At 28.5% G+C, this 27,807-nt stretch overlaps 2 protein-coding genes across 2 annotated transcripts; one reads left to right on the plus strand and one right to left on the minus strand.

Moving 5' to 3' along the window:
* The first annotated feature begins 5,848 nt into the window (after positions 1–5,848).
* LOC107445251 (mitochondrial import inner membrane translocase subunit TIM14) lies at positions 5,849–13,740 on the plus strand. Its single transcript, XM_043050871.2, has 6 exons — positions 5,849–6,070; positions 7,668–7,719; positions 9,396–9,472; positions 9,874–9,956; positions 11,872–11,942; positions 13,624–13,740. The coding sequence occupies exons 1-6, from the start codon at positions 6,068–6,070 to the stop codon at positions 13,686–13,688; spliced, it is 351 nt and encodes a 116-aa protein (XP_042906805.1). The 5' UTR covers positions 5,849–6,067; the 3' UTR covers positions 13,689–13,740.
* A 1,819-nt stretch (positions 13,741–15,559) lies between these two features.
* On the minus strand, positions 15,560–27,679 carry LOC107445253 (NF-kappa-B inhibitor cactus). The gene is made up of 7 exons (XM_016059606.3): positions 27,438–27,679; positions 26,595–26,997; positions 24,893–24,998; positions 23,033–23,291; positions 19,921–20,009; positions 19,530–19,787; positions 15,560–16,015 (listed from the first exon to the last, which is right to left on the minus strand). Exons 2-7 carry the CDS (start codon positions 26,966–26,968, stop codon positions 15,962–15,964), a joined length of 1,140 nt encoding a protein of 379 aa, XP_015915092.2. The 5' UTR covers positions 26,969–26,997; positions 27,438–27,679; the 3' UTR covers positions 15,560–15,961.
* Between the last annotated feature and the right edge of the window lie 128 nt (positions 27,680–27,807).

Raw genomic sequence — 27,807 nt, forward strand, 5'->3', positions numbered from 1 at the left:
TATTCAAACATCTTAGTAAAAAAGTATTAACAGAGATAAATAAACATGGAAGAAAACCAAATTGTTTTCTTTTCAATTCTATAAAATACGATTAACTAGTCACACATTGCCTCGTAAACGTAACCTAAGCGGAGAAATACAACGGAAGTTTTCTATATTTCTTCCCAGTGGCGTACATAAACTTAAGTGCATACCCTGCAAGATTTTTAAATGCGCCCTATCTTAGACTTCATTCAAATTTTAAAAAAATTATAATATGAAACAGAAACATTAGAAAGATATATTCGGATATTTATAATCATTCATTTTATTTTAATGTATATTAATTTACATATTTCACTTTAAATTATTTTAACATTATTTAATAAGGTTGCGGTGCAAGCGAAGGCGGAATTTAGAAAAGTATTAAATTGGAACATGGTATACATCTACTAACTTACCACATGTAAATAAAATTCATCTTAATAATACAAGAAAATTACTCACAATCTTAAAGTTATTATGTTTAAAGTTTAGTTAAGGGTTATTATTATCTGTAAAGTGAACTAAAAAAATCTTTAGAAAAATATTTTTATTGTAATACATATAGTAGAGGTACGCAACTCATTCTTGAATGAAGGGCCGCATGGCCAAGTACTTAGACATGTTGATGGTAGTTATGATAATTTTAATATAAACGTCAGTGTTTCAGAGAGAAAAAATTTACCAGTCAACTTCGTAATATAGTTGCATAAAATTAAATTCTTTTAATAATAAAAATTCGTTCAAAATTATAAAGTACGAAGCTGATACTTTAAAAAAAATTCCTTCTTATCAAAAAAACAGATTTGTTTAAAAAAAAAATATACAATCTATATAACAATGGGACGTAAGTAATGTTTTTTTTTTATCACATCTCCGTAACACAGAATATTATTTTAAATTAAGTTAACTCTAATGCTCTTGAATAAAAATAATAAATTAAAAATAAATAAATATTTTTTGAGCAACATAAATGCAAATTAAATGCTTTGATTAAAGAAATTGCATTAAGTCCAAAATGATTTAAAATAAAACCAACGTATTATAGCTCAAAAAAAGATTCATCATTCAGTTAGGATTCAGTTTAGTATATTTTAAGCTTTAGGACATTTATATTTACAGGGTGGCTACAAAATACTGTGATAATACAAAAAATAGGAATTAGTTTTAATCATTTAGAAAAACAATTTGTGTATCACTATTTCTGTGAGAGGGGCTTCCTGTAAGTGCAGACGATTTTTGCTTAAAGCAAAACATTTAGAATAAATTTAAAGATGGAATCAAAAAGTTTGATGGTTAAACAGCTTTTCGATTGCGAATTTTCTACAGGTAGAAACTTGAAGTAATTAAGATCTCTTGGGTTTAATAGAACATTTATATATAGAACTATAAATCGATTATTGGATACTAATAGCTGTAACAATCGTCCCAGGTCTGCTCGTCCACGTGCACGTTCAGTTCAAATATAAGAGGGCGTTAAAGGAATTCGTGAAAAGATACACTCCACAATGCTCAGTTAATAAAATGGCTGCTGAAGAGAACGTAAGTCGGAGAGCTATGCAAGAATGCAAGTTATATTAAATGAAGACCTGGGTTTTTACCCTTACCACAAAGGATAAGTTCAAGGTTTGACAGCTGCACAAAAATTAAAAGGTTTCAAAAATGTAAGAAATTGCTAAACCGGCAAGGTATCAAAAATGTTGGCGGAATAATTTTTTTCTGATGAGAAAATATTTTGTACAGAGCAAAGTTATGATGCTAAGAATAATGTTGTATAAGCAGCAACCTTTAATGATGTGCCTGAAAGTGTACGAACTGTGCTACTCTTTCGGAACAAAAATTCTGTAATGGTTTGGGCTACAGTGTCAAATAACGGAATTTATTGTTACCCGCTGACAGATCGTATCCAAATATCGATTGGATATTGCAGCAAGATCTGCACAGTAACACCGAGACAAAACAACACAGGCTTGGCTCCATGTCAATTGTTCGATATTTATTAAGCCATAAGAGTGGCCCCCTTCTTCACTGGATCTGGGGATTCTAGAGTCTATAGTTAATTCTAAGCAGCACTGAAGTTCGGTATGGTACAAATTACCTCTTAAAATGATTCGTGCCAGCATCGGACAGTGCCGTAAGAAATTATCTTTAGTAATCGATGAAGATGGTGGTCGATTCGAATAAAAGTTTTTTAAAGGTAAACTTCTATTTATAGTGTTCATCATAGTTATGTATTTATCATTTTCTGTTTAATATCTGTACAATAAAATGATTCGATATTTGTAACAGTATTTTGTAGCCATCCTGTAGTGAATTATAAGAGATTTGTGAATGTTTATTACAACGGTTTTTTAAGCTACAAAAAATTAGAAACATAGCTCCAAGGACAGTAAACATTTTTTAAAAAAAAACCTAAGTTCGGATTTCGCGTGTTGTAATAATATTATCTTGAAAATATCGAGATTTTCTTTCAAAAATAAATGTGGAAATAAGTAATAGCAACCAGAAAAGAAAAAAAAACTCAGGCTGACGATGAAACCGGCCCAAATAAAGTAAGTGAAAAGGGATGATTAAAATTCCTGATTCAAAAAAATCGCCCCCCCCCCCTGTGAAATAGTGTAGTAATAACTACTAAAAGAACGACAATAATAATAATAATTAAAACTGTTTGATTTGCGATGTAATCTGCGCAAATAAAGCGCACATTTAAATTAACAATTCATGTGTCGTATTAATACATATTAAAAATATCGGGATTTTCAAAACCATGGGGAAATGCGTAGCATTAAGTGACGTAAAAACAATAGGGAAAAAATACGATACTTAGAAAAATGAATAATGTCCGACCTTCACCTTGGTTACGAGTTAAACTTAGATTAACGTATTAGAGAAATGATAGAGAATTAGTACTTAGAGATAGAGATTATTTAGAAAATAGTATGATAATATTAGCTCAAATAAAGCACGTAAAATGTGATTACCATTTGCACAATTTGAAACGTGCTCGTCGCTATATTTTATTAAAAAGATTAATATTTAAAAAAACACGTAATAATCCGATATTAACCTCTGAAAATGAGATCAAAATATCAATTGAATTAATTACGAACTGGACTCAAACAAAGCTTCAAAAGTGATTACTTAAACTCGAAATTCATGCATCATGATTTTGTCAATTTAAAAATATTTGATTTTTAAAGCTTTGAAAATACGTAGAAAAATAATCGGAATAAAAAATTTGATTCGGGACGCCAAAAACTTAAAAGCATAATTCAACATCTCTGATATTTTTTATTTTCAAATATATCGTATATATTTGAAGTATATATATATCGAATATATATATCGTATATATTGAAGTATCGTATATATATATCGTATATATTGAAGTATCGTATATATATATCGTATATATTGTATATATTGATTACAAGTAATAGTTTTATTTTCTTATTATGGTCAGGTGCTGCAGTGGACGACACATAAAAAGCTGGCGAGCCGCAAATTGTACATCCCTTTCACAGTGTATTATTTCTGATTCATGTACCCTCAAACCTAGAGTGCCCACCGTTGTGGAGGCACTCTAGGTTTTTTTACGCCACTGTCCAGTTTTAAAAAGCTTGTTATTATTTACATTCAGTCTCCTATCCATCCTGTGTAACAAAGAGAAATAGAATACGTATTTATCTCTCCAGATTTTTACTTTATATAAGCTCACTCTTCCTAGTTAAAATTGAAAGTGAAATTTTTTTTAATAAAAAATAAAAATAAAAAAAATGAAAAGTTAGCCTTAAAATGGACAAGGCTTACCAAAATTGTTATTTTTCAACTCATTTAATAAAAAAAAATTATTCGGAAGGTATTTACCATACAAATTCTATTGCGAAGCAAAAATAACTTAAATATTTGCTTTCAAAATAATAATATAGAAAACAAAAATTCAAAAATAGCTAAATATTTAAAAATATTTGGCAAAAACCGCATTTTAAGTAGGACATGATTGTTTTAAAAAATATTTATGCTTTTATAGATCAGTGATCAATGGAGGCATAAATTAAAACTTTCGAACAATTCATTGCGATTGCAAAACTAGAGGGGAAAAGCATTCTGTTCATTTCTACCAAAACTGTCAATTAACGAAAATGAGTTGAGTATGTTACAAACATGTTTTTACGAAATAAAATGAAGAAATTTGAACACTAACAAGTACAGTAAGTACGTAGATTATGCACGATACTTAAGATCATAGCAAATCGTTGTAATAAAGAATGCATCTGTACTTTTTTTTAGAGAAGACATTTGCGTTACTAAACATGAAAAATTATTTTGCAGAAAACCACACTGCGTTAAAAGTGATCTTCGGTGATATGGTAGTTAAACACAGAATAAAGTCTTGTTAACGTTGTTTTATAGTTTGCCACTGTACTCCTTGTAAAGGGATGCTGCCTTATTGTTCAAATGTTGTGGAAGAAGATGTGTTTATTTTAAATGTTTGCCATTATAGATGGATTTAAAGTTACATAAAATATATATTGAATATAAAATTTAACTGCATAAAATTATGAATAAAAGTTAAAAGCAGATTAACTTTGATTCATAATCTTAGGTATATAATTTTTTATTAACAATCAGATTCTTAATATTCATCGACGGTGATCGGACGAGCGCTATCCGCATGCAAGAGTATCAAACGAAAAAAGGACTTGAGCTCCATGGAACGTTAACATATGTAAACCTAAGTTTAACTTTCTTGGTAACTAGTTGCAGTTAACAACTCTAAGCGAACATCCCTAAGCATGATCCGAAGACATAATGTCATTACAATTTTGATCCTCAACAGAAGGGATGACTCCCCCACTTTGGTAGTCCGATGACCTACGTGCGACGTCGAGCAGTCGAGGACTTAAGTCTGAAAGGAATTTCATTATAATTTACTCAATGCTCGGTTGTCCCATTCACTACTCTATGTCAATTTTTTAAAGTTAAATGCTATTTTTCGGCATTTCGTACTCTACATTCAACCCTATTTGTGTATTTTTATAATAATTTACTTCCATTTGTTGACAATAAGCAAAAAAGTTGAATAAACTGAAATTTTGTTTTACAAAAATTTTTTAATTTTCTAAAAAAAAAAAGAAAAAAAAAATGTGCATACATGCATGAAGAAATGTTAAATTTAAATAAAGCAGCACCTCATCCATAATGTTCTGGGATGTATTGCAGCTATTGTCGTAAAACCGAGAACATATAAAATATCATTGAGTATGAAATATTTTAAAATAAAATCAAAAAAGTAATTCCATTTCTCAAAAGTGTTAAAAAAGAAGATTCTTTTTTTGAGAGAAATACCAATTCGCGATCAGAACGCTCAAATACGCCATCTAGGCAGAAGACCAGCTCCATGGTTTGGCCCTTTCCTCCTCTCAGTTGTATGGGAATGTCAATATTTTATGACCGTCGCCAATAGCCCATTGTGCAGCTTTAGTGCAACGTAAATGAACAAGCGCAATGTTTTATGATATTTTCACCTTCGGTAGTATTTTTTTTTCGAATTTAAATGTCAAAAATATTTCTCTAAAATTTCTACGAAGCCCTCTTTTAGAACTATGTTTAATTCAGCTTTCAGTACCATACAGTTTCCTAACTTAAAAGTTTTTAATCTATGTGAAAATCCTGACAGAAACTAACGTACTTCTTTTCGTGCTAAGTTTGCCATATAGGTAGAGAATTCTGCTCTGCGCTACCTCTAGTCCATTTCAGTTGCCAATACCTTTCTTGAAACTTCATTTTATCGCCAGAAGAGAGCGGATTGATATCTGTTTTTGTAACTAGTAACCGTCACATTGAATGTTTATTTACATTTTATTGCATAAGCCAAATGTGAAATTTTGAAATATGATAGCGTTTTATATATCTTCTTTCAATTAGTAAGGCATGATCAGTTTATAAATATTAACATAAATAATATACATAATATAATTTACCCTAAAAACATTTATTTTTATGAAAAGTTGATTAATTTGAATGTAAACCAAAGATTGCAAACATGGTGAGTCAACTTTTTCATAACCAAATTTGTTTTGTATGTCTTTACGAAAAGTTTTATATCATCTATATTTTTGGTCAGTTTTATGCCTTTTCTAAATAAACTACTGTGTGTTATTAGATCTGGTTTCTCAGAGAGAGATCTTACCTTATCTTTATCTGTTGGAAAAAAAAAAAAAATGTGGTTTTCCCAGGGGAAGACTGCAAGTTATACCTGATATTTACCCTTTCTGTGCTTTTTTTTTTTTAAATTTCTCACTCGCAACTGCCTTGAAGTCTTTAAAACTGGGCGATTATTTCAGCGTACATACTGGTGCGGAAATCTTCCTGTATCAATCGATATGAAGTCAATTAGATAGATTTATTTTTAAAACAGAACCCTTTGTGGATATCGTGCCTAGCCACTCTTGGGCAAACCTCTAAATGTTTTTTTTATTTTTAAAAATTGCAAGTTTAAAAGCCATTTGGTGGTTGTAGTTGGCGCAATGTACTATCTTCATTTGGAAATATCCCCGACATTAGATTCTGTTATGGGTGTTTTAGTTTCCCTTGTGTCGCTGCCCGTAAGTAATGAAAACTTGGCGATTATTCTACTGCAGATCAAAATGTGAAAAGTTTCCTTGTTAATAAAAAATTATGTGTGTAAAAATTATTGTATTGTGTGTGATGTATGTTTTGTATTAATTGTGGCTATGACAGATTATATTGGATCTAGGACATTGACAGTTTCACATTGGAAAACCTATGTTTATTGTCCTTGTAACATTGTTGACAGTTGCAATAATTAATATTATTTTTAATTAATTATATATTTTGATAATTTAAAGGAATATTTCTGTATAGTGATCTACATTAATGTAATTGTCAAGTCTCGGTCACTTTCAGACAGGGGCCCATAAAAAAAATCATGACAGAAGAGAATCGACTCAAAGGATGTAATGCCTAGCTACCACTGGACTAATGTCTATTTTTTAAAAATACATTTGGCACCTTGGCAATTATAGTTGGCACAACAAATAACAATACAGAAGTAGCTCCTGACTGAACATCCTTCCATTATTATTGTAGCTTTGCATCATGCATAAACTCTTACTTAAAATTTTTTTTTTCTCTCACTTTTTCATTTTGTCAACTTTTCAGTTTATGTTTACTGCCTTAATTTTCTACTGTTCACCTTTTCCGTTCTTTGTGCTGCAACATTTAAGCAACTTTTAATTTATCAGTAGTTGGAAAAATTGATTATTTTTTGTTGTTAGCTACAATTACAACTACCTAATTGCAAATTTAGTAGCAACAAATACAACTATTTTGTTTGTAATATAGTTATAACAAGCTATTTTTGAAATGCAGCCTTTGCTTAACTAGTTTTGGGCCGCAAATTTTAAACGAGGAATCTGTAGTTCAGTGTAACATCAATTTCAATATCAAAATGTTCAATTAATATTTTTCATTTGGTTATTGTATATGATTGACTATATAATTTTACTTGCAATTATTGTTATATGACAACTTTTTTCTATTAATGCTTCTGTTTCTTATCATACAATTGAAATAAAGATGTGTTACTCTTTTTTATGATATTTCTACTTTTTTTATTTTAGTCCTCTGGTGTAATAATTGCTGGAGTTGCTTTAGCAGCTGCTGGTTATACTGGTAATTCTTTTATATAAAATATGTTTTTTAATAAATTATGATTATACAGTTAACTTTTTCCAAATTTGAAGATTATAGTATTATTTAATCAATTTATATAAGTAAAATTTAAGTAAATCCAACCAAATCTATTTCATAGATAAACTTTCAGATTTTAAAGGTTTATTTTTCTGGTTGGTCCCTTTTAATATAAATTCTAAAAAACCGGATGCATATAGTATAAGAAATCAAGTACTATGTAAACCATATCATCAACAGAACATTAATTCATATTTAGTTCAAGTTCTGAGAATTGGAATTATCCTCTAACATTCCTATGAAGTTCAACTCTCTATATTAAATATGAACAATCAATGAAGGCATATTGCTTAGAAATGATCAGGAATGCAATAATGGAAATCTTCAAATGACTTCTTCCATTGTCGATAAACAGTTGTCAGTCATCCAGAGAGCAAATTTCCCACATTCCATAAGAAAAGAAAATACTAATGCGCCTGGAAAGATTTACTGTGAAAAATACAGCAACATTTCAGCTACTTCCCAACATAGTAACCACCTAAATCGTATAAGTTGTCATACTGTTTAATAAGTTTTTTGTAGTCTATCAGCGTGAAGTCTGCCACTTGATAATGCTTGCACAATTTTGTTTATGTGTCAGTGATGCTCGAATTGGAATTTCTTCAGGGGGAAAAAGTAGAAATCACTGAGAACAAGATCAGGACCAAAGGGTGAAAATCAAAATCATCCCAGAGATACTTCTACTGTAGATTTTTGTCAAATTCCTTGCATTGAGCAACACAACACCAGATCTGGCAATCACTGGTTTCTTTTTTTGAGTAGTGTGGCAAAAATTCTTAGTGTTTTGCAGTAAAATTCTGTGTTTACTATGGCTCCCCTTGGCTTGTAAATTGTCTTTTCTGTTCAAGAAGATTATGCACATCAATTTTTGTTTAGATATAATCTTCCTGAATGTGATCTGGAAGAGAGCTTCTCTGTGACTGCAATACATCAACTGTTGCTTACTTCCTGGGGTGGAGCAATTCATACCTCATCACTGTTCAGACAGCTGTGAAATGCTGGCTCCATTCATAAGTGTTATGATTCCCGTGGTTCTTAGGATGGGAAGTAGCATAAATATTGCTGTATGTTTTGCAGTAAAACGTTCTGGGTAATTATGTTTCATTTCTTTTTACTGGCTATAAAATATATAGTTTCCAGATGATCCTCCTCTATTTTGGTTTGTGGGGCGCTTTTTTCATTTAGGAAGTTAAATTATTGGTTAATTATAGAGGAAAAGTTGTTCTATGTGTTTATGAAGGGAGAGGGAGCAGATAAAATCGAGCTTGTTTTAGCTAGTTGAAGTGAGACTTGTTATAACCATACTCAACTGAATTCCTTCTACTAATGAAAATCATTAATACTAGACTAGATAATATATGCTATTTATGCTTGTGATGTCATAATTGTTACCATGCTCTTTTAAGAAAATTGTTCAGATTTATTTTTATTTTGGTTGATGTGAATATGAACCTATCAAAATTTCTCTAACAATAAACACTAGATAAATTTTTTTCTAAATATTTCAGATCATAATGTATTAATCAATTTAATGCAAACTTTTTTTGATGAATTGTCAATACACTTATTCTAGTATTACTAATCTGATTTTATAACAGGTAGATATATTGCCAGGAATTCCAAACTATGGGCTGAAGCTTTAGAAAAACAAATGAAAGCATTTCCAACATCATCTGTAAGTATAAATAAATATATAATTTTGTCTTTGCCATAGTCAATAAGCTTGAATACATAAATTGTGTCTAAAATGATCTTTTAAAATTTTAGTTTTTTCATATTTGAATATTCAGTTTGTTTATTGTTAAGTTGCATTTTCAAGGGTGGGTAGAAGTATTAATAGAAATATTTTATTTTGATTAATTCATTTAAATATTTTTTGTTAAATTATTTAATCAAAATATTTTTAGTGATCTTTCTTTTTGAGGACTTAGGAAATTAAATATTTAGACTATTTAGATTAGAAATAAAGGTAACTTTGGTTAGTTGAAAATTTTATATTTCATTATCTACATCTAATTATCTTTTATCATTATTATCTATCCACATATACGTTATTTCTTTTTATCATTATTTTAGACATTTGCAAATAGTAAATACTATAAAGGAGGATTTGATCCAAAGATGTCGCGCAGGGAAGCAGGTTTAATTTTAGGTGTAAGGTGAGTTAGTCAAATGTTTTAAAATTTATTTTTAAACGGTTGTATCTTGATAAGTATTGTATTTAAACTTTATTCAAATATTTTTTAGAGTTAGTGAGTCTTTATTTTTTTAGTTATTGTATTTATTTTTCAACGGTAGAAATATCGCACCCTGGCAAGAAAAGTGACACAAGTCAAAAAACAGCAATTTTTAGGTTATGTCAAAAAAAATAAAAAAACAATTACATAAAATATGTACGAAGTGCCCCATCAAGCTCAAAAAGTATCTCCTCACTAGATTGTGTTATTTCAGAATAAGTTGATTTTTCTCAAATGCTGTTATTTGACTTGTGTCACTTTTCTTGTCGAGGTGCAATATCTTAGATAAAAAAATTAATTAAATGTGCTACTTTTTCGTGTAAAGTTAAAATTATTTAATGTTGACTTTTAAATACATATTGAAACGGCAAAACAATTTTTAAAAAGATTCTCTGTAATGAAGGATAATTTTAATATTTGACATTATGATTTATAAATTAAATTTTAATTTTCCTTCACCTACATTATAATTTATTTTAGAATCTATTGACTTATAGCTCATGGTTTATGAAATGATGTGTGCAAAAAATATACAAGTAAAAAAAAGTAAAAAAGTATAGGAAACTCTCTGTGAGGTTCAATATAGAAGTAATTTTTGCTTGGCAAACAAGATTAAATACAATCTCTCCTATGCCAGTATAGGATTTAGTTACACTTCATATGGTTTAAAAATACTCTTCTACTGACAAGAATAATAATTAATAAATAATTCTATGTATAATGAAAATCCATTTTTCTTTAAATTAAGCATGCAATCAGCATTTTTATTAAAATAACCTTTATAATAAGTCAAAAATATAAATTATAATTCAAAAAGTATAAAATTTTCAACTTGAACTAAAAATGAACAATAAAAAACCTTCTGTGTGGTATTTCATTTAAGTGCACTCTGTAATGTGTTTATACAATTATTATTTCAGAGGATTACTTTCCCTAGGAATAAAAAAGAGTAGGGTGCTTCCTTACTGAAGGGGCACTCACTTACCACCGTTAACATTTAACAAATTGTCTAATATTAAATAATTTTTAAATTACCCTCTTATACTATTTTATGTGTATGTTTACCATAGAAATTCTCATTCATTATCAAAATAACAGAAAAATTTGAAACTTTTGAAAAATAATTAAAGACAATCTCAGTGTATAAATTTGTTTTCAAAAAATGCAAACTAGAAAAAAAAAGGATTAATTGATGATCAAGTTGAAAGATTTTTTTTATGTTTTAAACTGAAAATTATGAGAAAATAAACATTTAAAGTTGCTGTTAATTAAATGAAAGGTATTTATTAAAAAAAAAAAAATAACGGTAAAATTTAAAATCAATAAAAAACTCATAAGCAACACTCCCCCCCCCCCAAATTAAAATTGTGAATATCTCTGGCGAATTTTAACTATATAGCTGGATAGCATAATAAGAATGCCACTAAAATTAAGGAATGAAAATAAAAATATAATAGAAATGTTACAAAATTAAGGAACGGAAATAAAAATTAAATAATTATCGATAACTAAATAAATCTGAAATGGACTTATGATTAAAATAGGTGGTTAAAAAGACAACCTTTTCATGAAAAAATAAAATAAAAAGGCAGTGTTCTTAAAGGATAGCAACATATTTTTACAAAAAGGGTGCATTTATAGGAATCAAAGGTCAGGCGGTAATTTTAAAAAAAAAATGGTTTCATTTACTTGATAGTATGCATTATTGGTTGCAGATTGTGGCATTATTTTTAATAGTTTATTGTCACTGACATAACATTTATCTTGTATCATACAATCATTTGTTTCATTAACTTTTTACTATACGACAGTCATTACAATAAAAATTTTATTATAGCCCTGCTGCAAGTAAAGTTAAAATAAAAGAAGCTCATAAGAGAATCATGTTATTGAATCATCCTGATAGAGGTATGTTTAGTTTTTTTAATTTATACATTCCCTCTTTTTTTGATAAGAAAATGGGAAACTATATTATCGAACCTGTTTCTAGTTAGCATTCAATTTTTACATATTATAAAAGTTTCGTTATGAATATTTCAATTTCACTACACCAATTTATCAATATTTTTAACTTGGGATTCCACATTTTCCATGTTACTCAAATTAGGAAAGGTGTATAACAGTTAAGATTTAAACAAGTTTTTCATATATCTCTACACATAAATAATTTAATATTACAATTGTTATATAAAGTATTAAGAAGTTTCTTTTTTTAATAATGTGGTTCAAAATTTTTTTGATAAACATATTCTGAAGCTTGATTCTGGTTAAATTTTAAACAATAATAGATGTTTTATTAAAAGCTTTTTTTTATCTTATTAATTCATTGCTCTAATATTCAATGTCAATTGTTGTCCAAATAAAAATATTTGTCTTTTATATTAACAAAAATAAATAATCATGATCTTTTTTGCTTATTAGATAAGAATTTTTTACAGTTAACTTTAATATGCCAGGTATAGCAGCAGCAACAAAAAAAAAAATTTTTTTTTTTTCTTCACCATCATGTCTTCATTCTTTCACATCATTTTATTTTGATCTGAGCATTAATTTTATTTCGTCAAATTTTTTTTCTAATAGGAAGTTAAAAGTGTTTTATAATGTACTTTATTTGTATGAACAATTAAGAATGAAACAAACCTGCAAAATCAGTAGTAAAATTAGAAGAAATTGGAGAGTTCTGAGTATTTTAAACCATCTTGCAGAATTAATATTAACAAAACACGTTATGAAATAAAAATTTTCACACATATTAAACATCACTTAGTGTAATTACTGTAAAAATTTCATGAATTTTAATAAAAAGAACAGTTCTATCAATAAAGATGTATGAATCTCTGTGAATAAAGTTGTGTTAATTGGTGAGCACTTCTTTTTTACTAAAGCTTTTATGAGGCCATACTACTTCGTGTAAGAAAATTAAAAATTTTAATTTAAATATCGTAGTTATACAATCCCACAAAAAATTTAAAAAAATAAATTATTAGTAAAATTTTAATTGTTATTATTTGCAAGGAAATCCCCATTTTAAAAGAACTTACAAAAAATTTTACAACTGCCTTAAGTGGGTCATATGGAAAGATCTCCTATTTTTACAATCTTCTTTTTTTGTAAGAGTATTTATTTTTTAAAAGCTGCAGCCTTTAGAATTTATTTTTTAGCTATGTATTTATAAAAATTATATAATAAGAATTTTGTATTTATGAACATTATAGGACAATAGAGGACAATGAAATTTAATTTAAAATTTGAGCATTTTATTATTATTGTATTATATCCTTCCTATCCTATGCATATTCAGATATTATGTCCTTCCTAAATAATTCTTAAAATCATGCAATTATTTGTATTTGTGGATACAATAAAAGTTGAACTAATGTCTTAGTCTTATTTATTTGAGAATATCTTAAATTTTTATCACCTTGAGTTGATCATAATACAGAATTAAAAATCATTATAAATTTCAAATATAAATAAATGCATGCATTCAATTATTTTAATGAAGGTAAGTAAAATAGTTTATATTTTAATTACAGTTAGGAATATTTATTTTTAACTCTTCATAATTCTATTATTTATTTCTTTGCAGGTGGTTCACCTTATTTAGCTGCTAAAATAAATGAAGCAAAAGATTTATTAGATAAAAACACATAATATTTTATGTGCCCATGTAGTTTTATTCAATTAAATGTTATGTTTTGATTTATTTTCGTGTTTATATTTTAAGTATCAATTACACTTTGTTGGTTTAAATATTTCTATTTTATTTTAGTCTAAATAACCATGATTTACTGATTATGAGCATCAAGTTAATAAAAAAGTAATAAATTCCGTAACAGTTTAATGAAGCAACAGGGTTTTTATGGTGAACATTAATTCTTTACATTTGTCATAATTCATTTAACTCACACACATGAATAAAATAAATTTAAAGTTCTTTTTTTTAAAAGTTTACAAGGTCTGTTTATATACAATCAAGATCATCAAGCTATAGTACCTCAAGTTTTATTAATCTTTCTTTTACCAATTCAATTTAGAACTTGCACTCATAGGTATTCGCTTCGCTTGACTGGGATTCCTCTATGTGTTGAATTTTAACTATGAAATTCAGTATAATGAAATCACTGATTATTCGGTTCTGCCTGAGAAAATCTCCAGCACCATTCTATTTGATTCTTATATAAAATGCCTTCATGATTCCTAACATGATTTTCACTTCTGCCATCACCTACTGTTTTCTGGGGAAGTCAATCCTTTTGTTTTATCATGTTTTGATTACTTTATGGCCATTAATTTGGAAGGAGAAAGGATTATATAAACAGTTAGGAGATGGAGAGATTGAACAGAGCAAAAAGGGAGATTCTAGTGTATCTTCCTTTTTAAATTGTGAAAAAATCATTAAAATAAATCATTTTTGTCCTCGGGATTATTTTGTTCATGTTAACTTATTTCCTATAGATTCTAGCTGCCCTTTTCCTTCCAAAAAAAAAAGAAAAAAACAACTCCTAATTATAAATTTTTTTAGAGACAACATATTCAGATACTAAAATAAGTTTAATATTATCAATCAAACTAACTTTAGTCCCCATGAATCTACAAAGAAAATTTAATAAGAAAAAAGAACTTAACAAGCAAATATGATTTTTATTAAGAAAATATATAATTTTCATAAGTATTTACAAGAAGCTAGATCTATAATTAAATAATGAGACATTCATAAAGATACTTAAACAGGATGATGAAAATCTTTTGTTTGTAATATTCTCTAAAAAAAAAGAGAGAGATTTGAATTTTGAAGATTGAATAATTTTGATTTATCATAGGACCACTAGATATATAAGTCAACAATATTAATATAAAATAGATCTAGGGTTTTATATATTTTTAGATAATTATTAATTGAATTTCTTTTTCAAAACTAAAAAGTATGTGTGAAGCCTAAACTATAGAGCATTTAGGATTTTTTTGTTATAGTAAAAAAATCAGCAAAAATTAGATCTCATTGCAGGACCTAAAAATAAAATGAAAGTTTTTCTTTAGCATACTCAGTGCCATTAATACAAATATATTATCACCCAAATTAAACTATTTTTTATCTCTAATTTGACATAGATAAATACACATCTTACCATATTGACTTAGATGTGGGTTACATACAAAAGTATAATAAATATTATCCCATAAATTAAACGATTAAGTTCTGTAGAATTTAGAATAATGTTAATGATAGTTAATGTGATTCATAAATATTGATTGTTAGACAAGAACTAATTTTTGATTTCATAAAGCTGGAAAAGTTATAAAATCTTTATCTGTTTGCAATGTTTTTTTTAAATTTTTTTATTCAGTGTCTAGTAGTAAATTTTAAAACTAAATTTTTAATATCTTAATGGATTCACATATTCTAAAAAATAAGTTTGTTTATTAATAAAAATCATGAATAAACTTTAATACTAACACACCAATATTATTCTTTCAATATTATTGAAAGGGGATTTAAGAATAAGAAATAAATGAGCAAAATATAGCATAAATAATTATTTTAATAAAATATAAAAGATCAGCTTTACACATCAAACACAATAAAAGTTTAATAAAAGCATCAGCCAAATGTAAAATAAATACTAATTTGAAACTATGTATTTGAATAAGCAATGTATAATAATAAAAATAACTCCATTATCCATAACAATATGTATATATACATAATGCATTATTAACTATACAAAGAGCATGTTAACCTCATTTATATATTAAGCATAAATTTTGTACTTTAACAAATGCACTTAAGTATTGCAACAGATATAATTACATGAGTGAAACATGAACACTTTTTGAGGCAGTGGAAACATTTTCACACTTTAACTATCTTAGGATAATGAAATAACATTTAATAACAAACAGTAGTATATATTTATATGTTGGTATCACATACTGGACAATGAGTTTTTCGAGTTTTGAAGTAAAACTTCAATATCAATCTAAAAAAGAACAATAAAATAAAATTAAATACTAAAATATGTAATAAGAGTATACAGTTCGCATTAAAAAAGTAATTCAGAATCTGATAAACAATGTAATACAGTTTTAAATTTTTTTACATAGTAAAAAGCTATTTTTATAATTTATAAAGATAGGAAAATTAAAGTATTATTCTTCTTAAATTTAGGTGGCAAATTTCACTTGAATTCAGAAGGGGAAAAAAAAACAGACCTTTTTATTTTGCTTTTTAAGCAAAACCTAATGATTTTGTTCAATAAATTTTGAAAAAGCCCACCTTGGAAAGAAGTGAGTTTCTTTAAGTGGGCCAACTCGAAAAAACCCCTCTTGGGTTTGCAAAATTTGCCCGAGCCCACTTTGGCAAACGCTGATAATAAATACAATTATATCAGTACTTGCATTATGATGAAATTATCTTCTTATTATCATATTTATTTATTTGAAAAAGTTAAATAATTGGCACTGTCACTGGGGGTACAAATATACTTGAGGATAAGCAATTATTATAGTACCATTTTTAAAGTCCTTAATTTGCTAAAAAAATTCTTAATTTTTTTCAAAAAAAGTCCGTAAGAGTCCTTAATTTTTGCTTTCTTGAAAGAGTGAGAACCTTGTAGAATGAACTTAGAAGCTTTGTAAGAATTAAAATAAGATAAGACTTTCAAAATAATAAAATTAAAATAAGACTTTCTTTACTGACTTATTTGAAAAGAAATACCACAAAATATTCTTTCGAAAAGTTTTTTTGATACCTTTCTGAATTAAAAAAAGTATATATTTACAATGGATTATTGAAAGAAAAAAATCTCCCAACAAAAACAACTTGCAAAATTATTCATTTTTACCTTAGCAATAGATACCTTTTATTTAAGTAAAAGGTATCAACTGGTAAGATAACATATAGCAACCATACAGTTTTTTTTCCAATTTCAATTTTCAAATAGTATGCAGTAAGTTATTCAACTTATATTTAAAAACAGTTTATAAACTAAACAATTCTGTTTCTAAGCTATGTTAGCTAAATAAAATATTACTTTTATAATTAACAAAGAACCCTTAAAGCAATACTGATAATACAAAATTAGTACCAAAGCTTTACCAGCTTAGCATCAGCGCACCATCACAGTTTTTAAATTTTGGGAGCATTCTGACAACAAATTCGTTGAGCCACTGCAAACCAACACACTTTATATCATTTCAACTTTTCACTGCCAACTTTTTGAACAATTGAGTTCATAATTCCTTATACAGTAGAGCGCCGATTATCCGAACTGCTCGGGACCGAACGTGGTTCGGATAATGAAATGTTCGGATAATTGGAAAGTTGCTTAAAACCTAGTTTAAATGATTATTATTTATGCACCAACTTTCCTTCACACTTTTTCTAGGCTTAGGACTGGCAGTACTATCTAAAATAGCTCTGGCGAGTTTAAGACTTTTTTTTTTCAATTTTTAAATATATTTTTTTAAACTTTTTTTTCCAATTTGAATCATTTTTATCATATTTCGGCTTTTTGTATAATTTTTTTTTGTCAATTACTAATTTTGCCACATTTTTATTTATTTTCCATTGCAAAAGATATCCAGCAAAGACTTTTGTTTCAAAGAACATGTTCTTTTTTGTGCAGCCATATCCTTTGTTCTTTTTATATAAATCAACTGAATTGGATCAACATCATTTTGACGTTCTAGGCAATTCATTGCAATATCTAATGAATTGCATGCTTTTTATGAGAAGGTCCACGATCTTGAACTTGATCACGTACTTCTTCCTCTTAATCTGAGGAGTTCCGATTTTCATGCAAAATTTCAGAAACAATTTCATGATCATTTAAAATTTGAAATCCTGAGTCGTTTTCAGTGTCTCGACACCAGTCTTCTATTTCTTCTGCTGTATAACATGGCATATTTTCACCTGAAAGATCTACCGATTCACAAACTGCAGTTTCGTTTGCTTTTCTGATAAGAATTTTATTCCAAGATTTAAGATTCCAAGCACTGTAATCACTAATCATTAACCATGAGTGACAACTACCCATCCCCCAATTGTAGAATTTCGGCACTTATCTATTCATAAACACATTCTGCTTTCCAACAATTGTAGATTGTCAAAATGAAGCTCGCATTCTTTGATGATAATTTTCAGTTGAAGAGGGCTAAAGGGGTATGTAGGTTTAACTGTATAACAATACATGTATGTATGGCTACTATAAGAAAACTGCTGAAAAAGGTTGTAAATTAAATATGGTCTTCAGATGTAGTGGATATTATCTATTCCTCTAAATTTAGAAAAATTGTCGATAAGTAAAAAAAAAAATTCTAAACTTAAAAAAAGAGAAGAAGAAAAAAAAAGCGAATTCGGACATAGTTCGGATAATTGGACGTTCGGATAACCGGTGCTCTACTGTACTTTTTTTTTTTCATTCATTATTTTCAATAATCTTTTTAAAATAATTGTTATTGAAATTCGAACTTGATCAGTACAAAGCAAAATAATACAAAATATTTATTTCTAAATTGACAAAACTATCTTTGAAAGAAACATGCTTAAAAGCAGCAGAATTTTCAAAAGAAAGAATAAATATAGTAATAAAGAAAACGAAGGAAATAAAAATATGACCACTGAAGCCGATGTCTCCAGGGGGTACCGGCCCCTTTGCATTTAGTTTGCTTGTGAAATCGCTGTTTGACCGGTTTAATGTGAGTTTTTATTTTCTCAAGTTTTTGTTTGAATTTCTTTTTTGAATTGGTTTCATATATTTTATGTATTTTTTCCTGGACTTATACAAAACCTTCAGGGTACTGAGAGAGTTAATTTCGCTTCTCTCTCCATAGAAAAGGTTTTGTTTTATGGCTTCCGAGGCCGGTACCCCCTGAAGACGTCGGCTTTGGTGGTCATATTTTTATTTTCTTCGTTTTCTTTATTGCTATATTAATCAGTACATATTAATATTCATAAATTACAAATAAACATTCACAAATATTCAATTAAACATTTCCAAAAACTTAAGTATAATTTTCGATGCATTGAATTCGAATCATTCACACTAAATGCACAATTTAAATTCTTAGTTCCTTAATGTACATTTGATTTAAATTTTTACTACAATAAATAAAAGCTTTAAAAAAAAGCCACTATTGCTATACAATTTCTGTCACAAAAAAAAATCTATTGAGAAAAAAGATATGTTCAGTTGTAAGTACTCGTTTATAAAAATGAACAGGTAAACGGAACTACTAGCTCCAGTTTTTAGAAAATACCTATAGCAAAACTAGTTGTTTTTTTTCTTTAACGTTTTCTTTTGAAAAAGCTTAACATTACAAATAGAACACATGATATTTTTAAAACCACATTTAAGAAAATCATTCTAAAATTCAGTTGCCATATCTATTTTATTAGATAACTCTAAATCTTTGATCTGTTTTATTATTAAATTCATAAATTAAAAGTTAAATGCTAAGAAAGTTACTGAAAAAAAATTAATGTTATCTTACTTCTCCACTGGAATAATCAGATTCTTCATCATCAGATTCATCACGATAATCTGGAGGAATTTTAAGTATCCGCATAATATCGTCTCTTATATGGATATGATTTCTCTTCCGTAATGCCCATGCCACACAAAAAGCTGTTTTCCCAGCATAATTCTGGACATGAGGATCAGCACGGCACTTCTTAAGTAATAACTCGACTAGTCTGTAATTACCATTTTCAATAGCATAATGAAGTGCTGTTCGTCCAGTTTTTCCGTCCTTTAATAGAAAATTCCATTGAAAATACATTCAAACGAATAACATATATAATAAATATTGCTACATTGAGGCAATATTATGAGGACCTGTATTTAATTAATTATTTAATAGCTATAAAAAATTAATACTCAACCTGATCATCAATGTTGGCATGATGATTATTAAGGCATTCCATAACTTTCAAAAAACCTCCAGCAGCAGCAAGATGGACACATGATTGACCTGTGTAACATATAAATGAATGTAACTAAATTGTAAAAATACTACAGGTAATACAGTCCAGCAGTATAAAGAAGAGCTATAGTATAAGTTTGTTATTATTTTACAAAAGATGTCTTCTTTTAGAAAGTAAATATTGCTCTTTATATAATAAAGTTAGTCAATGCAAAAATTTAATAATTTCTCCAATTAATAAAAAATGTAAGTGAGGAATGAATAAAATATTATCTATCTTAACATAAATATAAATGTTTTGAGCTTAAATTCATATTTCATTACAGTCGGACCTCGATAATTTGACACTCGCTTAATTCGTCACTCTGGTTATTTCTACGCTTTTTTTCAAGTCTCAATTGATTTGCATTGGATTCAGTGTTAAACTCCGTTTAATACGTCATGGGGGAAATTATGAACTCCGGATAAAATGACACTTTAAAGAACGTTTTCACTGGAAAATTGCTTTTCTCCAGTCAACTTTTGCGGAAATTTTCACTTGGCTAATTTTGCTATTCGCACTAGGCAACTGGTTCTTGGAATTCGGACACTGGAAGCGTTTTCCCCTGTCTCTTTGTCTCACCCCTCCTTCCACCACCTCTTGCAGAAAGAGTTGCAATAATGCTTCTTATCTCTGATCTTATGAGGGGGTAACGGCGGGGGGAAGAGGTGGCAGAAAATGAACATCTTGGCGTGCCTTTTCTTCTCTCTCTAGCAAAACTTAGTATGGCGTACCCGTGCGGTGGTGTCTCGAGTCTCTCTAGTCTTTTGTTTAGTGCCATGGTGAGTAAACTTGGATACAAATCTTGGACATAAGAGGAAAAGCTCCAAATGAAAAGAGAATTTGAGCAATCTGGGATGTCTAAGGCTGCTTTTGCAAAACGGAAAGGAGTCCCTCGCGCAACGTTCATTGCCATTTGGTCCTTAATAGATAAAATTTAAAGTTCTTTGCGTGTTCAGGGTGGTGAGAAGAGAATGCGTGTTTCGACCTTCGAAGACGTTGAAAATGCCCTTGTTAAATGGTTTAGAATGGCCCAGGCCGAAAACATTCCAATTTCAGGACTTATCTTGAAAGAGAAAGTTTTGCAACTTGCAAACGAACTGGGTGTTTCGGAGTTCTTGGCGAGCAACAGCTGGTTTGAACAGTTCAAAGAGAGACATGGACTTTCCTTCAAAAAGATGTGCGGAGAAGCAGTGGCCGTTGATATGCGTCCAGTTGAAGAATGGAAAAATGATCTCTTAAAAGATGTTTTCTAGAGTTATAACCCTTGTGATGTATTCAACCTTGATGAGACAGGTCTCTTTTTTCGACTTTGACTTTTCAATCAGAGGACTGCTCAGGTGGGAAGAAAGGCAAACAACGAGTTACCGTTCTATTAGGAGCAAACATGGATGGTTCCGAAAAAAACTTAAGCCTCTGGTCATAGGCAAAAGTGCAAAACCAAGGTGCTTCAAAAATGTGAAGTCTTTGAGTGTATCATATGAAGCAAACTCAAAGTCTTGGATGACCTCCAATGTTAGGGAAAAAACTCTGAAAGAGTTTGACAAAAAATTCCATGCAACAAATCGTAAAGTGGTGTTTGTTGTGGACGATTGTACAGCACATACTGAGGTAAGAAATCTTCAATCAGTGGAGTTAGTTTACATGCCGCCCAATGCCACTTCAGTTTTACAGCCCCTTGATCAAGGAATCATTTCCAGCTTCAAGAGACAGTATCGGAAACATCTTGTAAGAGACTGGATTAAAGCCATTGATGAAGGCAGAGAATGGAAACTAAAACTTAGATGGCATAAATTACTTCCACAGGAGTTGGGCTGATGTGACCGATAAAACCATCGAAAACTGCTTCAGGCATGCTGGATTTGTTGAAAGTCCAAACTCGCCAGAAGATGTTGATGATGACGTCCCTTTGTCTGAATTGTGCAGGCAACTTAAAGAACACAACAAAGATGTGATGGATGAAGAAACATACCTTGGAATTGACCAAAATCTCGTGACATCTCCAGAACTGTCTCGGAAATCGCGAACGAAATTCGTGAAAGACATGTTCCAGCATCTCAAGAGACTGAAAGTGAGGATGAAGTGGAAGTTCCTCCTTCCAAAAATGAAGCTCTGCAGTGCATTGAAGTTCTAAGAAAATATTTTTCTTCAATATCTGGTACCGAGGAAGATTTGAACTCTGTGTACAAACTCGAAAAAAAGAATTATGCTAAGTAATCCCCATACCAAACAAACCCGTATTGATGGTTTTTTCATTCCTAAATAAATAAAAGTAAGTATGTAAACGATACTGTTTGTCTTTCTACTGATGCTATGTTTTAATTGAATTGTTTTAATGCAAATTCTTTAAAAAAATTTTTATTTTAAGAAATTGAAATTTCTCTGCTGTATGTAATAATTGTTAATTTATGGGTATTTTCCAAATTTTTTGAAAAACACTGCAACTCCGGTTTATTTGTCACTACGCTTAATTCATCAGTTTTTCAGAGGTCCCGAGAGTGTCAAATTAATGAGGTTTGACTGTATAATGTAATGTAATCTTAACTAAACGTCATTGTTAAATAAAAATCATAAATATTTCATCAAAAGAGGTTTCAATCATTAGACATATTAAATATTATTTTAATTATATATCTAAAGCTATGGTCTTGCTTTATTCATATATTTTCATGCTTTATTCATAAAAATGTATTTATTAGATTACATGCTTTTAATCTTGAGTATTACTTTAATCAACATAGTTTACTCAAAAATTTAAATAAATCAATCAATAGAATAGTTATAAATTTTTTTTTTTTTTAAACAAAATAACTGATCCAGCAAAAACAATTTATATTATCTAGTGCAAAAATAAAACAAAAATTTTAAAAAATCATTGGTCAATCAAAATACAAATTATTTTTTAAATATTACAATAAATCCTCAGCAAAAAATATTAATTTAATTTTTGAAAACCTAATAAACTTCCTTTTCTATTTATAGTAAAACATTCAAATAACTTACTTAATATCAAAATAATATAAAAAGTTACCATCAAAATTTTTCATGTTAATGAGATATGACAAATCTTGATTTTGCAAAAACATCTGATATGAACATTGTGCAACACTGATTTCAGCTTCTATAACTGGTGTAAGCATTGCTCGGACACAGTCCAAATCCCCACTTCTACAAGCAATGTGCAGTGGAATATTCCCACCATGATCTTGAACATCAAGTGTTGCACCAGCAACTACAAGCCTGCGGACAATGTTTGATTTCCCAGTTAAAACAGCAAGATGTAGCATAGTCTAAAAAATAATTTGAAAATTTTAAATGTTAAAAAGATGTAAAATACTACAGGTAAGATTTTGGAAGAAAAAAGTGTAGACAAAGCATTTTGCAATGAGTATTTGCTGTGATATTAAATGAAGAACAAGAAGTTTTTTTGTTTGTTTTGTTTTCTACAGCATGAGATTTTTTGAACAGATCTCAGATACTTCCGTATCGCTGATTTCTAATATTTCACTCTCCAAGCTACAGTTTTTTAAAATGATACTTTTGGTCTATTTTTGTTGAAATGTACAAGTTTAAAAACTTTATCTAGGGGAGCTAAGGCATATCATTAGGATTAAAATTGCATAAGAAACCATGCTCAGAAATTTTATCGGACGTGGCTAGGTGCACTACCCTATAGTGAAGTGCCCCTAGTCGTGTTAAATGTCACTTTTTAAAAAAACTAACTTTAAAGCAAAATTTATTTCACATTTGAAATCTCCACACTCAAATTAAGATAAAGTTTATTTATATGTAATATATTTTTTTATTTATTTGTAACTATAATAAAAATAGCTACTTTTTTAAAACATAGAGTAATTTTGATTGTAACAGCCAGTATTTGATTTAATTTCTAAAGCTCCTTTAAAACGTATATTTTACGCTTTTTTAAATCAAATCTTGCTATAATCTAGAGATCAATAAAAAGATGGTTGGATGATGTAACAAAAGATTTAACCACAATGGAAATTAGGAGCAGGAAATCCAAGGCTCAGAACAGGAAAGTTTGAAACAACATTGTTTTCTATTCATTAAGTATAAAGATATTATTACAGTTTAGATAAAATATCTATAATAGTCATATACAGGGGTGTAGTTAGGCGATAGTCTTAAACAATAAACCTAGGGAAAACAAGATATCTCAGGGTATCTGCTACATTTTAGATTTTCAAATCCATAACTTTCCATGACTAATTCCAAGAATTTTTCATGACTTAACGAAGTTACTATTTTCTCTAACAAAAACGCAACAATAAATTTAAGCAATATAATAACATTGATTGAAATGATAGGTATAACCAAAACTGTTATACTTTGGATCTTTATATTTGTAGATTTTAAATTTAAAAAAACAGAGTAAAGAAAGATTTGAAGCAATAAAAAAGTTGAAAAAAATACAAAAGCAAATATATTTTTTTCTGCAGAATTATACTCTAAAGATACTTTTCTTGTTCATCCGAAAGGAAAGTATTACTCCAGATTTTTCTGTTCTCATTTCGAGAAAAAAAAAATTGCCAACGACAGGATTGCTTCAGCATTTTTTTGAAAGAGCACCAAAATTTTTTAACTCTATGAAATTTTTTAAATATTATAATTAAATATAACTGTGAGTGGGAGTTTTGTTTTAGAACTCAGATATTCGGAACACTGTGGTACTTGGGGGGGGGGGGTAATTTAATTTTAAAAATTAGATTTTTCGGCGACCAAAATCCATGACTTTCCATGATTTTTTTTAAAAAAAATAGTTAAAATCATGACAAAGTTTGTTCAATATCGAAATCCATGACTTTCCAGATGCGCAGATACCCTGTATTTTTAAATGAGTATGTTAAATGAGCAATTAAAATGTAAATACCTGATATAAATCATTGCTAATGTCCAAGAAATCTGGATGAGGAGCTAAGCGTATTAATGGAAATATAATATCAGAACGAGCTTCAACAATTGCAAGGTGAAGTATGCTGTTAAAAATATAAAACAATGTAATTATTAGAAGAAAGTTCATGGTTTAAAAAAAAAGCATAAAATATTAATTAAAAATATTCCTCATTAACATAAATTATTGATTACATTTAAAGTGTTGGCTAATTGTAATTATAGTACACGTGTTGAACCTTATTGTTGTAGTATGGACAGGACATGTGATTGCCAGAAGAAATTATCTACATTTTTTTCTCAATGTGTAGTTTTTTTTAGTACATAACAGTAACGTTTATAATTTATAAAGAGACAAAAGAAATTTTTTAAATTTAATAAATTTTTTTCTTATCAACACATGGAAGAAAATTGAAAAAATTGCCTATTCCTCCTTTGCTCTTTGCAAGTTGTTGTCCCATGAGTGATTTGAGTTTTTCATATCATAATAACAGGATAAAAAAAAATATATATATAAACAAAACATTAAAATCAATGATTCAAACAAAAATGATCGAGAAGCTGCTTATTTAGTGCTAATCAAACGAGTCAAAAAGTAATTACTCAAAGAAGCAATTCCAATATCTCGTTTCTAAATAATATCGTACGGAAATATTGGGATTTAAAAAACCAGGAGAAAAACAATTGCAGGGGTCTGTTCAGACATTTTGTGAAAGGTCCAGTTTTTGTAAAATTGTGGAAAAATTACTCATAATTTGTGAATATAAAATAAACATTAAGTCACTTTCTTTCAACTAGGGTCCTACTTTTGTGAATCTGTGCAAATAGGGTCCTGTTATTGCAAAAAACATTTTTAAATTGTAAATAGATACAAGCTCAACACTGTAAAACTAACATGTAATACTAAAAAAAATTCAATTTTCAAAAATAAACAGCAATTGCTACTACTAAATTAGAGATGCAACATACAAATATTAGGTATTTAGCCTATACTACTGAATGCAGAATATTAATTTCAGACGAATAAAGGAAGAAGCGTCCGCTGAAGAAAAAACTTAGTTCGTTTACATCTATCTGTCTTTCTCCTCCCCCTGGGAAGGGTTTATTCGGTTAACAAAACAATAATGAAGATAAACAAATATGTGAAGGGTCCGATTAAAAGATAAATTATTTTGTGAAGGATTTGTTAACGGACCCAAATTTTTTCTAAACAGACCCCTGAGTTGCATTTAGTAGTTAAGTCATGAAAATATACTATTCCTGTCAAAACAACACAACCAGATGTGAAAATGTTTGCCAGGTGCCATAAGCGTTGTTACTAAGTTATGTTATTGGTGCTTGTTCGTGAAAACTATAATTTCTTAAGTTTCACAGTAAACTTCTTATTTACAATAAATGTAAAAAAAAAAAATTATATATATACAGACTCTTTACAAGCTAGGCATTATTATGACAAGAATTTATCTCATAAAGCATCATCTATAAAGAATTTTTTTGTTGGACAGATAATTAGTAAATTTTTTTATAATACTTAGTCAATATCGTATTTATGGTTAAATTCAAGATTTAATTCAAAAGAGATATTTAATGATATACTGACATAAAGTATATACATACAGTAAGTTTAAGATACTAAAATTAAATTAAAGGCTGAATTATGATGTGCAAATAATAACTCTTACGTGTCTCCATCTTTATCTTGAGAGAATATATCATGCCAGAGATATTTTTCTTTTATGTTGAGAGGTTTAGGTGGTTGCAGGTTGTCTAGCTTTTCAGACGAATAACTTTCTGATATTATAGATGAAGAACTGTCAGTTACAAGACCACTGTCATAACTAACATTTTGATCACTTTTTGTGAGTTGTGATGAGGAATCTGTCAAGGACAAATTAGAGATCTGTTCACTAGTAGATAATACAGAACTTATTTCACCAGATTTGTAGCCACAATCAGATTCTGAATCAAATGTCAAAGATATAGAACTGTCAGTCTCCTTGTTTTTCTGTTTAGTTCTGGGAGACAGATCTTGGTATTGTTTATGTTGAGATTCCATATCTTGAATTAATTTATCTTCAAATAGAACTGAAAAAGAAACATGTATGATAGAAACTATTTTATGAAGTTTAAGAAAGATACAAATATTGTATATATAGTGATGAAAAATTAAAAAGCATAATCAATTTAGAACAAGATGAATAATTAAAAAGCATAATCGATTTAAAACTAACTAAGTTTACATCAGAACGAATGACATTTAAAATTGTTTGAATACAAATTACATACACATTAATGCATTAAAAACTCATTATTAAGTAAGTTATAATTTCGATATAGTGATCTCATGTCAATTCTCATACATCAAATAACTAAGATTCATTAATAATTATCTCGTTGATTGAATTTCAATTCACCAATAATCACCTTTATAGATTTATTTTAATTCAATGAGGCATAAAAATACCACTCTTTAGGAAATAAATATTAAGATTAATAAAAACAGGGAAAAATAAATTAGATTTTACCTTGAAAAACTAACTTTCATCAGTTCATTTCTAAACTGTTTTTAATAAAAGAAAGACTACTAGGAGAATCGTTAGGTAAAAATCGACTAAATTAGCAAATAAAAAGTACTAAATAAATAATAGAAACGAAAAAAAATATCAGTTAAATTACATTACAAATGAAAAACTGAAACGGAAGATAACGATAACGTTCGCTTGGAAAAACCCAAACATTGGAAATTTCAGAAATTTTTGTTTTAACAGTCATGGTCACGAGTAATTATATTTTTATGACCTTGTAAACTAAGTTTTATATCTTTGATCAACTCAATTAATAAAATCACTAAAATATGTTAATTCATTCACAAATAATAGTTAAGAAATTTGTTTA

Source organism: Parasteatoda tepidariorum, chromosome 3 (genome assembly GCF_043381705.1).
Source record: "Parasteatoda tepidariorum isolate YZ-2023 chromosome 3, CAS_Ptep_4.0, whole genome shotgun sequence".
Lineage (NCBI taxonomy): Eukaryota > Metazoa > Arthropoda > Arachnida > Araneae > Theridiidae > Parasteatoda > Parasteatoda tepidariorum.

What these genes read in the sequence shown, in the direction of transcription:
- LOC107445251 (XM_043050871.2), top strand. An exon ending in AGCAGCTGCTGGTTATACTG is followed by an intron (nt 7,720 to 9,395) that starts GTAATTCTTTTA and finishes ATTTTATAACAG; the next exon opens with GTAGATATATTGCCAGGAAT. An exon ending in ATTGAATCATCCTGATAGAG is followed by an intron (nt 11,943 to 13,623) that starts GTATGTTTAGTT and finishes ATTTCTTTGCAG; the next exon opens with GTGGTTCACCTTATTTAGCT.
- LOC107445253 (XM_016059606.3), bottom strand. Translation starts at nt 26,968, where the DNA reads ATGGAATCTCAACATAAACAATACCAAGATCTGTCTCCCAGAACTAAA. An exon ending in TAACATGAAAAATTTTGATG is followed by an intron (nt 20,010 to 23,032) that starts GTAACTTTTTAT and finishes TATGTTACACAG; the next exon opens with GTCAATCATGTGTCCATCTT. An exon ending in CTGATTATTCCAGTGGAGAA is followed by an intron (nt 16,016 to 19,529) that starts GTAAGATAACAT and finishes GTTCTTTTTTAG; the next exon opens with ATTGATATTGAAGTTTTACT.